Source organism: Zalophus californianus, chromosome 8 (assembly GCF_009762305.2).
Source record: "Zalophus californianus isolate mZalCal1 chromosome 8, mZalCal1.pri.v2, whole genome shotgun sequence".
NCBI classification, from domain to species: Eukaryota; Metazoa; Chordata; class Mammalia; order Carnivora; family Otariidae; genus Zalophus; species Zalophus californianus.
The window spans coordinates 33,973,148-33,989,652 of record NC_045602.1 but is presented as its reverse complement, the minus strand read 5'-3'; the positions used below and the strand labels follow the sequence as shown (position 1 = coordinate 33,989,652).

The window sequence follows — 16,505 nt, the reverse complement described above, 5'->3', positions numbered from 1 at the left end:
GGCACCTGGGTGGTTTAGTCAGTTAAGTGTCACCCTCTTGGTCTCGCCTCAGATTTGATCTTGGGGTCATGGGATTGAGCCCCACATTGGGTTCCATGCTCAGCGCAGATTCTGCTCAGGATTCTCTCTCCTCCCTCTCCCTCCCTCTCTGCCCCTGCCCCTGCTCGTGTGTGCAATCTCTCTAAAATAAATAAATAAAATCTTAAAAATAAAAGTCCAGTTCTGAAAACCATACTTTTATTGTTCATTTGTGCTAGTAAAAATAAATACTCTTAATGCAACTGAAGTTGGTGTCAAGCATGATTCAATTAACATCTTTGATTCTAATATTCATAAACATAGCTATTTATGTTTTTATTTAAAAAGATTTTATTTTTAAGTAATCTCTACACCCAAACTGTGGCTTGAACTCATAACCCTGAGATCAAGAGTTGCATGCTCTTCCAACTGAGCCAGCCAGGTACCCCAAAACATAGCTATTTAAATGCATAACTAATAATGGCAGCATTATTATACTCCTCTATATTCTTCAATGCCAACTGGTATCTCTTTAAGAGTGCATTCGAGGGACACCTAGGGGGCTCAGTCAGTTAAGTGTCTGCCTTTGGCTCAGGTTATGATCCTAGGGTCCTGGGATCAAGTCCCACATCAGGCTCCTTGCTCAGCAGGGAGCCTGCTTCTCCCTCTGCCTGCCACTCTGCTCCCCCTGCTTGTTGTCTTTCAATCTCTCTCTCTCTCTGACAAATAAATAAAGTCTTAAAAAAAAAGAGTGCATTCGATTTAAAATCATACAGAAGAGTGACGATAATACAGATGGTAAAAGGCATATGGGGTTGAAAGAATAAAATATATGATTATTTTTAATCATCTTTACTGGCCAGACAATGCAGTGTTTATTTATTTATTAAAGATTTTATGTATTTATTTATTTATTTGAGAGAGAGAGAGAAACAACATGAAAGGGGAGAGGGTCAGAGGGAGAAGCAGGCTCCCCACTGAGCCGGGATCCCAATGTGGGACTTATCCCAGGACTCCAGGATCATGACCTGAGCCAAAGGCAGTCGCTTAACCAACTGAGCCACCCAGGTGCCCCGACAATGCAGTGTTTAAATAAAAAGTTCTCACCAATGACATGTCTATGGGATCTACAGGATCCCATTTATTACTTACTAGTGGAGGGCAGGTTGGGGGACACTAGGTAGATGAAGAAGAGACTCTTCAGTCCTGAGGAATTAGCTTTCAGCAAATCTAGAATTAAATAATCTTTACCAAGATGAACCATAATCCACCCAGATGATACAGTGTCATCTGACAGAAGTACTGATGATGCCTGGACTTCTTTGTTGACTAGCTTCAAACATCATTCACTGTAAATCAAGATCTATCTTATAAGGTCAGAGCACTATAAAATAGCTTCAGAAATGTTGAGTCTAATTCAAAATCAAACTTTTGGTACCAACCTGTGGATTTCTGTAAAACTCCACAAGTCCAGGACTAAATTCTGTTCCTCTGTTACCTGTTAGTCAGTGTTGCCCTGGGGGTGGGGGCCGATACAGAGATAACGCCACGGATTTATTAATCTCTCTGCCCATGGAGTCAGCCAAAGGAACCCTCATGCCTGATGATTTCCTTTCTCAGTCTTGCTACTCCCTTTTTGGTCTGATAGAACCAGTGATTTTTCCCTTCTGCCTTTTGGACAATATATGTTTCACAGACCCAAGTTTCCTTTTCTTTTTTTAAGATTTTATTTATTTGGGAGAGAGGGAGCGCACATGCGCACCTGTGCATGAATGAGCAGGGGGAGGGGGAGGGGGAGAGACTCTCAAGCAGACACCACCCTCAGCACGGAGCCCAACACTGGGCTCCACCTCGGGACCCTGAGATCATGACCTGAGCCAAAATCAAGAGTCAAAAACTCAACCGATTGAGCCACCAGGTGCCCCCCACAGACCCAAGTTTTCAAGAAGTTATCAAATTTTTTATCCTGTGATAAAAATCAGACTCAAGAGTGAAGGGGAATATAATTCCTCTCTATTATTTTGCTAATGTATATGCAAACAAAAAAAGACTAATAAACTGTTTTTCAGATACCCTCCTTTCTATTTCTATACATATAGTGTATTATATTTTAAATGCATTATGTTAAGATATTGATAGATGAAAATTAGAATGATTTTTTCCCTTTCCTATAGAATATGCATCTATAAAAAGCTTAATTTATTAAAGAATAAAAAATCATTTTGGAGTTGTGGCAGTCTTTGAATTTTTGTGATTCTAATTTATATCAGTAAGAAGTTTGGACTATTGGAACAGACACTCCATTATCAATGCATGTACCTTGAAGACAGAATGACATTTGTGTTAGTTTCCTGAGACTTTTGGAAAAATTCTCCAATCTGATATATTTCACTCTCAAGGAGTGCCTGACCCTAAGAAGATTTATAAGAAAGACTTCTCGAAATGGGTCCAACAAAAAGCAATGTATAGTGATGACAGATCACACCCAACAGGTGGCTCAGAGTGATGCCAATGGAAGTGTGAGGGAGAGAGAGAATTGTTGTCAGACATTCCTCTGTTGATTCACTGAAACCCTTGAAAAGCAATCACCATGAACTAATCATTGTCATACATTTCTAATGATTATTAGTTGAGGAGAACTTTGAAAAACCTAATGGAAAAGTTTCTGGACACTTAAGCCTTAGGAAAGTCATCATTAAATATTTATTTTTTAGATGTAGTTCGCATTCTCTTTTTCAACCTAAACATTTTTTAATTTTTAAAAATTTTTAAAAATTAACATACAGTGTGGGCGCCTGCATGGCTCAGTCAGTGAAGCAGCTGCCTCAGGCTTGGGTCATGGTCCCAGGGTCCTGGGATCGAGCCCTGCATCAGGCTCCCTGCTCAGCAGAAAGCCTGCTTCTCCCTCTCCCTCTGCCTGCCTCTCTGCCTGCTTGTGCTCTATCTCTCTGTCAAATAAATAAAATCTTTTTAAAAAAATTAACATACAGTGTTATATTAGTTTCAGGTGTACAATAAAGTGATTCCACAATTCTGTACATTACTCAGTGCTCATCATGTTAAGTGTACTCTTACTCCCATTTACCTATTTCACCCATTCCCTCACCATCCCACCTCCCCTCTGATAACCATTAGTTTGTTCTATATAGTTAAGGGTCTATATTTTGCTTGTCTCTTTTTTATCTATTTTGTTTCTTAAATGCCACATACGAGTGAAATCATATGGTATTTGTCTTTCTCTGACTGACTTATTTCACTCAGTATTATAGCCTCTAGATCCATCCATGCCATTGCCAATGGCAAGATTTCATTCTTTTTTATGAAAAGAATGCTCCATTCTTTTGGAGCTCCATTCATTTATTGATGGACATTTGGGCTCCTTTCATAATTTGGCTGTTGTAAATAATGCTGCAATAAAATAGGGGTGCCTATATCTTTTTGAGTTAGTGTTTTTGTATTCTTTGGGTAAATACCCAGCAGTGGAATTATTGGATCATGTGATAATTCTATTTTTAATTTTTTGAGGAACGTCTGTACTGTTTTCCACAGTGGCTGCACCAGTTTGCATTCCCACTAAGAGCATGAGGGTTCCCTTTTCTTCACATCCCTGCCAACACTTGTTGTTTCTTGTGTTTTCTTTTAACAATTCTGATAGCTGTGAGGTGATATCTCGTTGTGGTTTTGATTTAAGTTTCTTTGATGATGAGTGATGTTGAGCATCTTTTCATGTATCTGTGAGCCATCTGTGTATCTTTGGAGAAATGCCTGTTCATTTCTTCTGCCCATTTTTTAATTGGACTATTTGATTTTTAGGTGTTGAGTTGTATAAGTTCTCTTCTGTAATTTTTAAATTATTTATTTATTTATTTATTTTTACACAATATTTTCTTCATTCATTAGTTGATGGGCATTTGCATTGTTTCCATTTTCTGGCTCTTTCTAAATTTTTTTTTTACTTTTATTAAGTTCAATTAGCCAACATCTAGTAAATCATTAGTTTTTGATGTACTGTCCAATGAATCATTAGTTGTGTGTAACACCCAATGCTCATCACATCTTGTGCCCTCCTTAATACCCATCACCCACTTACCCCATCCCCACACCCACCTCCCTTCTGTGACCCTCAGTTTGTTTCCTAGAGTCCAGAGTCTCTCACAGTTTGGCTCCCTCTTTGATTTTTCCCATTCAGTTTTCCCTCCCTTCCCTTATGGTCCTCTGCACTATTCCTTATATTCCACATATGAGTGAAACCATATGATAATTGTCTTTCTCTGCTTGACTTATTTCACTTAGCATAATCCCCTCCAGTTCGATCCATGTCAATGCAAGTAGTAGGTATTCATCCTTTCTGATGGCTGAATAATATTCCATTGTATATATGAACCCATCTTTATCCATTCATCTGTTGAAGGACATCTCGGCTCCTTCCATAGTTTGGCTCTTGTGAATATTGCTGCTATGAACATTGGGGTGCATGTGCCCCTTCTTTTCACTACCTCCGTATCTTTAGGGTAAATACCCAATAATGCAATTGCTGGGTTGTAGGGTAGCTCTATTTTTAACTTCCTGAGGAACCTCCATACTGTTTTCCAGAGTGGCTGTACCAGCTTGCCTTCCCACTGACAGTGTAAGAGCGTTCCCCTTTCTCCACATCCTCGCCTACATTTGTTGTTCCTTGTCTTGTTAATTTTAGCCATATAACTGGTATAAGGTGGTATCTCATTGTGGTTTTGATTTGTATTTCCCTCAGGGCTAGTGATGTGGAGCATTTTTTCATGTGTCTGTTAGCCATTTGTATGTCTTCTGGGAGAAGTGTCTGCTCATGTCTTCTGCCCATTTCTTGACTGGATTATTTGTTTTTGGAGTGTTGAGTTTGAGAAGTTCTTTATAGATCTGGATACCAGCCCTTTATCTGTAATGTCATTTTCAAATATCTTCTCCCATTTCAGGAGAAGGTCGCCTTTCAGTTTTGTTGACTATTTCCCTTGCCGTGCAGAAGCTTTTTATTGTGATGAAGTCCCAATAGTTCATTTTTGCTTTTGTTTCCCTTGCCTTTAGAGACATGTTTTGTAAGAAGTTGCTGTGGCCGAGGTGGAAGAGGTTACTGCCTGTGTTCTCCTGTAGGATTTTGATGGATTCCTATCTCACATTTAGGTCTTTCATCCATTTTGAGTTTATCTTTGTGTATGGTGTAAGAGAGTGGTCTAGTCTCATTTTTTCTGCATATGGCTGTCCAGTTTTCCCAGCACCATTTATTGAAGAGACTGTCCAGTTTTCCCCATTACATTTATTGTCTTTTTTTCTAGTGGACACTTTCTTTCCTGCTTTGTCAAAGATTAGTTGACCATAGAGTTGAGGGTCCATTTCTGGGCTCTCTATTCTGTTCCATTGATCTATGTGTCTGTTTTTGTAAATTTTGGATACTAACCTTTTAAAGGATATGTCATTTACAAATATCTTCCCCTATTTGTAAGTTCTCTTTTAGTTTTGTTGATGTTATTTCATCTTTACTTTTGTTGATGTTATTTTATCTTTGCATTTGTTTCCCTTGCCTCAGGAGACATATCTAGAAAAATATTGCCATGGCTGATGTCAGAGAAATTACTACCTGTGCTCTCTTCTAGGATTTATATGATTTCAGGTCTCACACTGAGGTCTTTAATCCATTTTTGAGTTTAGTTTTGTGTATGGTCTAAGAAGGTGGTCCAGTTTTATTCTTTTGCAGGGAGTTGTCCAGTTTTATCCACCATTTGTTGAAGAGACTGTCTTTCCTTTTGCATATTCTTGCTTCCTTTGTGGAAGATTAAATGACCCACAAATGATAATTGTGGGTTTATTTCTGGGTTTCCTGTCCTAGTCCATTGATCTGTGTCTATTTTCATGCCAGTACCATACTGTTCTGATTACTAGAGCTTTATAATATATCTTGAAATCTGGAATTGTGATACCTCCAGTTTTGTTCTTCTTTTTCAAGTTTGCTTTGGCTATTCGGGGTCTTTTGTAGTTCCATACATATTTTAGTATTATTTGTTCTAGTTCTTTGAAAAATGCTTTTGTATTTTAGTAGGGATTGCATTAAATCTGTCGATTGCTTTGGATAGCTTGGACATTATAACAATATTTATTCTCCTAGTCCATCAACCTGAGCTCTTATACTAAATTCCAATTTAGAAAAGTAACAGAAACATCAGTTTTTGCAATGGGAAGGGGAGATCCTAAAACCCAGCTTCACAGCTAGTAGCATCACCTCCTTGGGTTCTTCTCAGAGTTTGAGGGTAAGCATATAGAAAATAAATATAAAAAGAACAACTTTTCTGGAGTATATTACCTATTATAGGTCCAGTTATATCCATGTATTCATCATTACTCAGTGTGTTTCTTTTATACTGAGCTACATCCCCTATGACTTTTCTTTGTGAAATTCTGTTGATAATTAACCATGCCTGATGGGTAATCACAAATGTTGGGAACTCAGGAGGCAACCTCTGAAGTAGTGCATTTTGAATACTTTTTGCAACAGAGTATCAGTCTACACCCACCCTTTGCCACATTTATCACCATTGGTGTGCAGTCCTGGAAGCATGCATTCCCGAGAGTTCTTCCAGGGACTCTTTCTGTTTCTTTTCTATCTCAAAGTCACATGATCATACACTTTTGAACAGTATCAGATTCTTTCCTGGAATATAGTTTTGTGTTCTTTTCCTGTTATTTTTCCCACCTTGTAAATACTTGAGGGCATATTTGATTCCTGGTAAGACCTACAAACATCTTGCACATGGCAGGTGCTCAGTGAATGTTTGTAGTGGTAAGGAGGTGGGATTTGGAGCCAGAAACATTGGGTTGACTGTAGCAGCTACTCAAGGTGGTAAAGCCAATCCACTTTAGTTTTTCAGTCCCTACATAGCTAAATGAGGATGATAATTTTAAACTGGAGGGAAGGGGGTTGTGAGAATTAGAAGAAATTTTTACATAGCATCTGGTGTATTATCTGGCACATAGTAAACCTCTGAAATGCTTGTTGCTTTACTTTTTAAGTGAATATTGTTAAAGTCATTGCTGAATTATTTCATTATACCCAATTCAATAAATGTTGTTAGTCTACTAGAAGTATGTTTATATTTAGTTAGACTTGAGAGGTTTGAGAAAAAATAATTTCTTTATGACTGGCTAACTTTATTTGTGCAAGAGAAAAATATTAGTATGTGCTGGAGTACTAGAAAAATTCAATTTCATGAACCCTGAGGACTATTTCTAGGGCTGAGCCAACACACAGCCATCGATAGTGTCACTAATACTCAAGATTATTTGCTCCCTAATACTAAATAAGATATAGGTAAAATACAATACCTAATAAGCTCTCAAAAATAAGTCACTCTCTATTTTGTCATTGGAATCATCCTGGAATATTAGATATACAATGTTAATTCTAACTTTTATTTTCCAGCTTATCACTTTACCTGAAATGGTAACCAAAGTTTATGCTTGATGATATAATGCATTAAAGCGTATTGACCCCGATTGCCCAGACATTCTTTTTAAAATAACTTTAAGGCAAGTTTTCAATTGTGCACTGACAAAAGACATTAATGAGTATGACTTAAATATAGAATCAAGTAGTGCTAATATGTCACTTGCTAAACTGGCAGTGGTACGGGATCAGTCTGTCAACCTGATAGGTATACTTCGAGGAATGCAACATAATTAAACCTTCCAAGCTATCTAGATCTAGCACATACGATTGAAATTTTATGTCATCTCGAGCTTTGATTGGTACAGGTTTTATATCATTATCTGTACTGTTTATTATAACCCATACTAATAAAAACTGTGCTTCCGAGCAGAGAGCTCTACCATTGTTCTGTCAGCCTCCTTCTGTTATCCTGACCCTGAGCCGTCAATCCACTCCCTTTAAGTTTAACTATTTTGAGGTAAGTGAATCAGAGAAGATTCAAATTCAGCTATTGACCTTGTTAGTGGATCCTAGCTTCATGGGCTAACTTGTATATAAAAAAAACTTAAACAAACTTTCCATCTTGACGGTTGTTGTATAAATCAAATGACTTGTGTCATACACCAAAGGTTTTCAGAGTATACTATCTATTTAAATTTAAATTTAGTTCTATAGCTCAAGCAAAGAAACAGAGTACTCCAGTGTTTCTTTTGGTTCTCACGAGGCCTATCAAACCAAGTGCAGTTTGTTCTTGGATTGGGAAAGGGGCTTGATTTTGTAAGAATTGCCATTTCCTCCTACTCACTGCTCCATTCACAGAACAGCTGTTAGCAACAGGATATGTGGGAATTTTTGTTATTAGAACATAATAAACAACATCATTCTCTAGCAAACCCAGGAAGTAGGATAAAAAGCCTCCATCCCATTAGGTTGCACAAGTGTAGCAGAATATTCTTTAAATGTGACATACTTTGAGCTGTTCACTGAACAACTGTTCAGCAGGTAGAAATTCCTAACAATGAATATAGAAACAATAACCACAAAAATCGCAAAATCAGGCTTTAATATATGCTGGTTTTGAAAAGAAAATGGATGGGAAAACTCAGAGAAATCAAATTTCAGATAGGACAGCAATTTAACTAGACTTTGAAGTAATTGATTTTCTAAATTTGAGATTTTTTTTTTGTGATACTAGGAGTAAAGGGGAAATTAAGTAAATCTTGTGCTCTAAACTGACTGCAGCAGTGGCAGAATAATTAAGATTGAAAGAGGTAAATTTGAATAGGAATGGTTGTGTCAATGGTGCAGGGCACCAGGGGTGATGGGCAAGATTAACATAGCAAAGATAGATAAATGGGATAAGAGATGAAAATTACAGATGAGTTTAGAACAGCATGAGGTCATAATTAATATTGACCTGGAAACAATATGATTACAAAATCTGTTATCAAATAAATATGATTCTCACTGAAGATGAGAATAGAGAGTCAAAAACGCAATAAGAAGGGAATGGCACCAAATGTAAAGTAAATAGTTTGCGAAGCAAAATTGTAGAGGGATACACTATTAGGAAATACAATAAATCTCAACTCTTGGAAACAACTTTGCCTAGCTGAAAGAGAAATAGAGGTTAGGATATGGACTTTAATACTACTTTGGTTATTAAGAATATGGATATAGGTAAGCCAATTTAATGCCTCTGAACTCAATATAACAATATCTGCTCTTTTCAATTAACTAAAAAATATTAATTGAATACTTATTTTATGCTCAGAGTTATAGGCTACATGCTGGGGTTAGGCAGTGTTCTTGGGGGACTCATGGGAACAAAGGAGCTCAAGGAATTAAAGATACTGAGCTAGTCAACTGGTTAGCGAATACAAAACAAACACACCAAGAACAACTGAGAACTAAGTAAGAGGATACTTGTGCCTAGTGTTATAGAACTCATCTTTTTGTATCTAAGATGTGATTTTAGGACAAAATAAAATAATATTCTTTTTAAATCAAAGATGTTAAATATATATCTGGAATGAACTTGGACTCAAAAAGAGCTGGGCTAATTTCCTTACTTCTAAGAGCTGTGTGAGCCAGCATAGGTCATTTTTCTCTCTAAGCTCTTACTTCTTAACTATAAAGCAGGAATAGTATTTTTGTTTTATGGTTTACTAAGTTAATGCTCTTAAAACATTTAACACTATGCCTGACACCTAATAAACATTAAATAAATTACACTGTTATTTTATTTACTAGTTGGATTATAATATAAAAATGGAATAAAATAGATAATATACACATCTTATATTTATAAAATATTGCAGCTTTTTATTCTTTTATCTTACTTGAGCCAATGGATACATACTGTAAAAAAGTCACACTAAGCAAGACAGAGTCAAGTAAGTTTGCCTGCCATATATCCATATAAAAAAATCCATGGTTTTCTTTTTTTTAAAAAAAGATTTTATTTATTTATTTTAGGAAGAGAGAGAGAGCACAAGCTCGGGGAGGAGCAGAGGGAGAGGTTGAGAGAGTCTTAAGCAGACTCAGTGCTGAGCGTAGAACCCAGTGTGGGGCTCAGTCTCATGACCCTGAGATCATGACTTAAGCTGAAATCAAGAGTCTGTGCTTAACTGACTTGGCCACCCAGGTGCCCCCAAAATCCATGATTTTCAGTTAACAACTATGTATGCTATAGGTGGGATATGTAATATGATAATTTACTGTCCAAAGCTATAATTAAATCAATTAATTTTTTGGTTTCCTCTTATTTTAATGAAATGATTGTCCACAAGGGAAAATCCAGCCTTTATAAACATTTCACTTTTATGTGTTTTCAACTATCCTACACTTATTTCTAAGTAGCTATAAAATCAACGCAGGAATATTATAAGGTTGCATGGACTATTTAATGCCATTTTGACACTCTAATTATCTATTTACTTATCCCTACTTTCCTGGTTTTCTGTCTATTCAATCGATCTCTCTTCTCTTTTTCTTTCATTCTGTTTTTAGGACAATTAACTTTTCATTTCTTCAAGTGGCATGGTCAGTTAGAGGAAGGGGGATTCAATTACTAAAACTTAATAAAAATTGCTCTGGGGAGGATCAATCCTTATGCATCTGTTACTTTCATTGGATAAGCAAGAACTCCTCCCAGACATCCTTCCTTCCTCACTCAAAATGCCAGGACACTCAGGAAAGGCATATAGGAAAACTTTTGCCAACACTGAAAATTGGGCACTCAATATTTGCTTGGGTCAATACAGTTGATCACAGTGTTTTGGTTTGTTGTAAGGATGTAATACCTCTATATCCACAGAAGGTCTTGGTTTGATTTCATAACTGTCCTCTTCCATTTTCATCACTTCATTTATATTTCTTTAGAAATCCACGCTCAGTTGAAAAGGATGTGTCTCTCTCTTCTTTTTCAGCTTTATTGAGGTTTAGTTGACAGATGAAATTGTAAGATACTTGAAGTGTATGTGATGATTTGATGGATACATACATTGGGAAAGGATTCCCCCAAGTTTAACACATCCATCACCTCACAACTTACCTCTGTGTGTGTGTGTGTGTGTGTGTGTGTGTGTGTGTGAGAGAGAGAGAGAGAGAGAGAACTCTTAAGTTATACTGTCTTAGCAAATTTTAATTATACAGTACAGTGTTATCAAGTATAGTCACCGTAGTATACACATCTGTATACATAGTATACATTAGATCCTCAGATCTATTCATCTTACAACTGAAAGTTTGTACCCTTACCAGCCTCTCTATTTCTCCCACCTCATGACAACCACCTATCCTACTTTCTGTTTCTATGAGTTCAACTTTCTTTTGTTTGTTTGTTTAAGATTCTACATATAAGTGATAACCTGAAGTACTTGTCTTTTTTTGTCTGGCTTATTTCACTTAGCATAATGACCTCCACATTCATCCACATTGTCACACATGACAGTTTCCTTCTTTTTTAAGACTGAATAGTATAGCACAGGGTGTGTGTGTGTGTGTGTGTGTGTGTGTGTGTGTGTGTGTGACATTTCCATAAGTATCCAGTGGACACTTAGGTTAGTTCCATCTTTGTTCTTCTAGATAGTGCTGCAATAAGCATGGGAGTTATGTCTTCAAGATGATGGTTTTGTTTCCTTAGGATGTGTATACCCAGGCCAGTGAGATACCACCTCATACCTGTTAGGATGTCCATTATGAAAAATACAAAAGATACTAAATGCTGGCTAGGATGTGGAGAAAAGAGAACCCTTGTTAGTGGGGCTGTAAACTGGTATAGCCACTGTGGAAAAGAGAATGGAGATTCCTCAAGAAATTAAAAATAGAAATACCATATGATCCAACCATCTCACTTCTGGGTATCCAGAAAATATCTTTTGTAGAATGAAAAGATGCTAGCACATTGTCACTTACCTATCCAAACTTGACTCCTTTTGTGGGGAGTCATTTAATGAGCTTTGTTCTCCACATTGTTATTCTTTACATACCAGCTATCAATATAGCATAAAGATTAAGAGCACAGATTTAGAAACGTACAGAACTGATTTGGATTCCTAGTTATACTATTTACTAGCTAAAAATAGTGTTTTAAAAATACCTAAATCACAGTTATTGTAAATATTGGATTTTATAATTTGTATATAAAGCTCTTAGCACAATGCTTATTAACCCATGATACAGTCAATGTAAATGATATATATATATACATATATATATAGTCTATGATATTCTACTAAATATAACAATGAAAATGCTATACCAATTCATTGTTTCAAATATTCAAATACTACAATAGTCAGCAAATGTTTTCTTCAAAGGTCAGTTATTAAATCTTTTTTTTTGCATGGCTGACCACAGAGTCTCTGTCACCAGCTACTCAAATCTGCCATTGTAGTACAAAAGCAGGCATAGGGACTACCTATCTGAATGGATGTGGCTGTTCATAAAGTCCCAATAAAACTTTCTTTATAAAAAGATCCAAATATCCGCTCCCCCTGCTTGTGCTCTCTCCCTCTCTCTCTCTCGCTATCTCTCTCTGTGTGTCAAATAAATAAATAAAATCTTTAAAACAAACAAACAAAAAAAAAAACAGGCAGCCTATAAGTTGCCTAAGTGAATTTAATTTTTTTTAAAAAATGCTTCAAATAAATAAATAAATAAAATCTCATTGGTTATTAAAAAACAAAAACAGGTTAAGCGACTGCCTTCGGCTCAGGTCATGATCCTGGAGTCCCGGGATCGAGTCCCACATCGGGCTTCCTGCTCAGCGGGGAGTCAGCTTCTCCCTCTGACCCTCTTCCCTCTCGTGCTTTCTATCTCTCATTCTCTCTCTCTCTCTCAAATAAATAAATAAAATCTTTAAAAAAAAACAAAAACAAAAACAGACAGCTGGCCACATGTTTGCTGACTCTTAAGATAGATTATCATAAGTTTGTTTGGTACTTTTGAAAGTAATGTAAATGTTACAAATTTGACCTCAAGTATCTGAGATATGTTACATCTTTTATTATACTCTTATCATCATTTAATTACAGTTAAATATTATTTCTGTGCATACATATCTTCATTTGTTTACATATTTATTTATTCATCAGATACCCATAAAGTAACAATCAAGTTATCCCAAACACTGGATGGAACTTGTGCCAAGACAACAAAGATGAATAAGGCATAATCCCTTTCCAGAATGGAAACAAACAAACAAAATGTTATTATCATGATATGTCTGTATTCATATGCAAGGAGAGTAGGATTAGCATTATAGATCTATAAAAAAATGAATAGGCTCTCAAAGTCCCCAGCAAAATTGTCAGAATATTTGGCAACTCCTCCATATTCAAGAGGTGGAATCCATTGCCCCACTTCTTGAACCAGGCTTTGGCCATGTAATTTGCTCTGATAATAGCACATTGACAAAAGTGATGCAAGCAGAGGCTCACATATTCTTCAGAATTGGACTTATCCTTTCTTGCTGCTCTTTTGGATCCAGAGACCACAATGTGAAGAAGTTCATGACAGCCTACTGGAGGATAAGAGATCATATGGAGCAGAAATGAGCCATCACAGCTGAGACTCCCCAGATTAACCAGTTTGCCAACAACAGATGTGTGAGTGAGGCTATCCTAAGTCATCCAGCCCTAGCTGAGACTCCTAATAACCATAAATATCAGACAAGCTGGCACAAATCAGATAAACCACTCAGATAACCCATAGAATCCTAGGAAATAACTTTTTTTGTCTTAAGTGATTAAGTTTTATCATGGTTTTTATGCATCCAAAGATAACTGAAATAATAGCCATTGTTCTATCCCTAGGAACACACATACAATACATTGAAATATCCACATGTATGTTTCTGTATGTGTGTGTTTGGTATGTATATTTATATAACAAAATACTCACAGCCTTCTACTATTTTATAACTTTTTAATGTCTACTCTAGCTCTGTTAACTAAATTGAGATATTTTTTAAAGGGTGCCAATTAATGTAACATTGTATTGACATCTTACAATTGGCATTCTTCAACTACTGAGAGAGGGTCTGTTTTCAAGGGGGAAAAAAAGAGAATGAAGAAACAGGCACCGCAATGAACTTTTGCCCAAAATTAAAATGTGTAACATTTAAAAATATGCCATGTGCCATATGCCACATTGGCTTCTATTACTACAGTAATTCATAACATTCCTAGATGCCAGCAAAACTTAGTAGTCTGTACAATATGGTCTTCACTTCACTGGCATTTGCCATTGCTTTATGTTATATTACTAACTGTTAGTAAAGGGATGAAATTTCTGACCGTTTGGAGGGCCATTAATTCCTATAGCTCATTTAGTAACAATTCCTGTGGTAAGAACTAATGAAACTCCAGGGCTTGTAACAGATAATACCCCCCAACTCTCCACAGAGATGAACAAATTCTTCCTTTTTCTCCAAGTAAGAAAAAAGATAAAACAAGCACAAAGCATACTTGGATCAAGATGCTCACCTGCATGAAAACCCCACAGCGTCTAAGAGTCCATTTCCCAGCATGGGGCTTTCCTTTTTGGCTCCTTCACAAATGACCCCAGGTTATCCTTAGGAGTGTACCCTAAGAAAAACATTCTTTCTGGTGACCTTTCATTTTCTTCTTGTTCTTGGAAAGGCAGTATATTTGTGCAAATGGGATAATGGGAATTACTGTGCAAATGGGAAAGGCAGTATATTTGTGCAAAACAGATACTGCAATGAAGTTTTGCTAAAAATTAAAACGCATAACATTTAAAAATATGATGCTTCTCCTCGATGTCCTGTCATTTCTGTAAAAACATAAAGAATATCCAAATAAACCTGGTGGTACCACAATTTTCTACCTCCCAAACTTGTAGAATTTCTGAATACCAGGGACCACAATTTTATGAATGTTATTCTAGTATGACCAGTGTATCAGTTCTTTCCAGAAAAAAACTTCCTAAAACTTAGTGGCTTTTAACATTAGTTGTTATATTTCTAATAATTCAGTTGACTGAATGATTCCTTGCCGGATTCACCTGGGTTCATGCAGCTACATTCAGCTGGAGGATTAGTTAGTTTAGAAGATCCAAGATGGCCTCACTTACATATTTGGGACATGTAAGTTCTCAGCTTGGCCTCTCATCCTATATTAAGCCATATTGGCTTCCTTGTACATTAATTTCATAGCCATATTTCAAGCAGGTGAGGGAAGAAGAGACAGACTAGCTAGAGATCTCAGGATCTAAGGAATGACATGTGTTAGGTTCCCTAGGCTTTCTTTTTGCCTCATCAGTCCTGGGCTGAGTGTTGGCGAAGTCAGCAACCTAGAAATACCAATGGGCACAGACAAAACAAAGCCCTAACAAAAGTCTATTCTCTCTAACTAGAAGAGCAGGAAAGGGGCAGTCTACTAATAGGTAATAGCTGTCCCCTCCAAATAAACACCATAGAAAAACTGTGGCCCCATTTACACTCCTAGAAGGAAAGGCTGAGCAAAGAACCTAGATTTCTAGCATTGTCAGGCTATGACAAGGTGCTCCAACACTCTACTAGAGTGGTGTTAGAGAAGACTCAGTAGGGACTGGGGCATTTACCTTCCACCAGGTGATGAACAAGGCCCTTCTTCCATGGTGTTAGTGGAGACCATATGGGGAGCTTGGACTTCCACCTCCCATGGTGGTAATGAGGCGTCATGCCTCCTTCCTGCTGGGGTAGTATGAGAGGAAGTCTTTTGAAGATTCAGAACTTTCATGACCACCCAGGAATAAGGCCTCCTCCTTACAGTGTCAGTATAGGCCATGTGGGTATAGGCTCCAGGGTGTCAATGGAGTAGGGAAGCTGTATTTCCATCCATTGTTCCATCTGGCAGAAGTGAGGAGGCATCCTCTTCACTTACTGGAGTGGCATCAGAGAAAGGACACCAAAACAAATACCTAAATAAGACCCAGAGTCTCATAAAATAATACTTGAAATGCCCAGGTTTTATTTAAAAATCACCCCTCATACCAAAACCCAAAAATAATTGAACTTGAATGAGAGAAAGCAATCAAAGAAATCCTATAGCTGTTAGAATTATTGGAAAAGGATTTTAAAACAACCATTATAAAATTGATTCAGTGAGCAATTATGAATATACTTTAAACAAATGAAGAAAAAATAGAATTTTAGCAAAGATATAGAAATTCTCAGAAAAGAAATAGAATACACAAAGAAGAACCAAATGGAAATTTTAGACATAAAAATACAATAACAATGAAGCAATCCTCAATGGATATGCTCAACATCAGAATGGAGGGAACAAAGGAAACAATCAGTGAAGTTGAATTTAGGACAGTAGATATTAATCTGAACAATGGACAGAAAAGTGACTGAGGGAAAAACAAAATAAAACCTCAGGGACGTGTGGAACCATAACGAAAGATCTAGCATTTGCATCATCAGAATTCCAGAAGGAGAGGAGAAAGAGGGTTGGGATGAAGAGGTATTAAAAAAATAATAACTGAAAATTTCCCAAACTTGTCAAAAGATTTAAACCACAGA

The 16,505-nt window shown here is 36.8% G+C and overlaps 1 protein-coding gene across 1 annotated transcript in view; it reads right to left on the bottom strand.

The window, feature by feature from the left end:
• The window catches only part of LOC113938726 (ceroid-lipofuscinosis neuronal protein 5-like), a 43,319-nt gene extending 27,554 nt beyond the window's left edge, over nucleotides 1–15,765 (bottom strand). The window contains 1 exon segment of the mRNA XM_035729013.1: nucleotides 15,560–15,765. Within this exon segment, the coding sequence (XP_035584906.1) occupies nucleotides 15,560–15,765 (206 nt within the window).
• Between the last annotated feature and the right edge of the window lie 740 nt (nucleotides 15,766–16,505).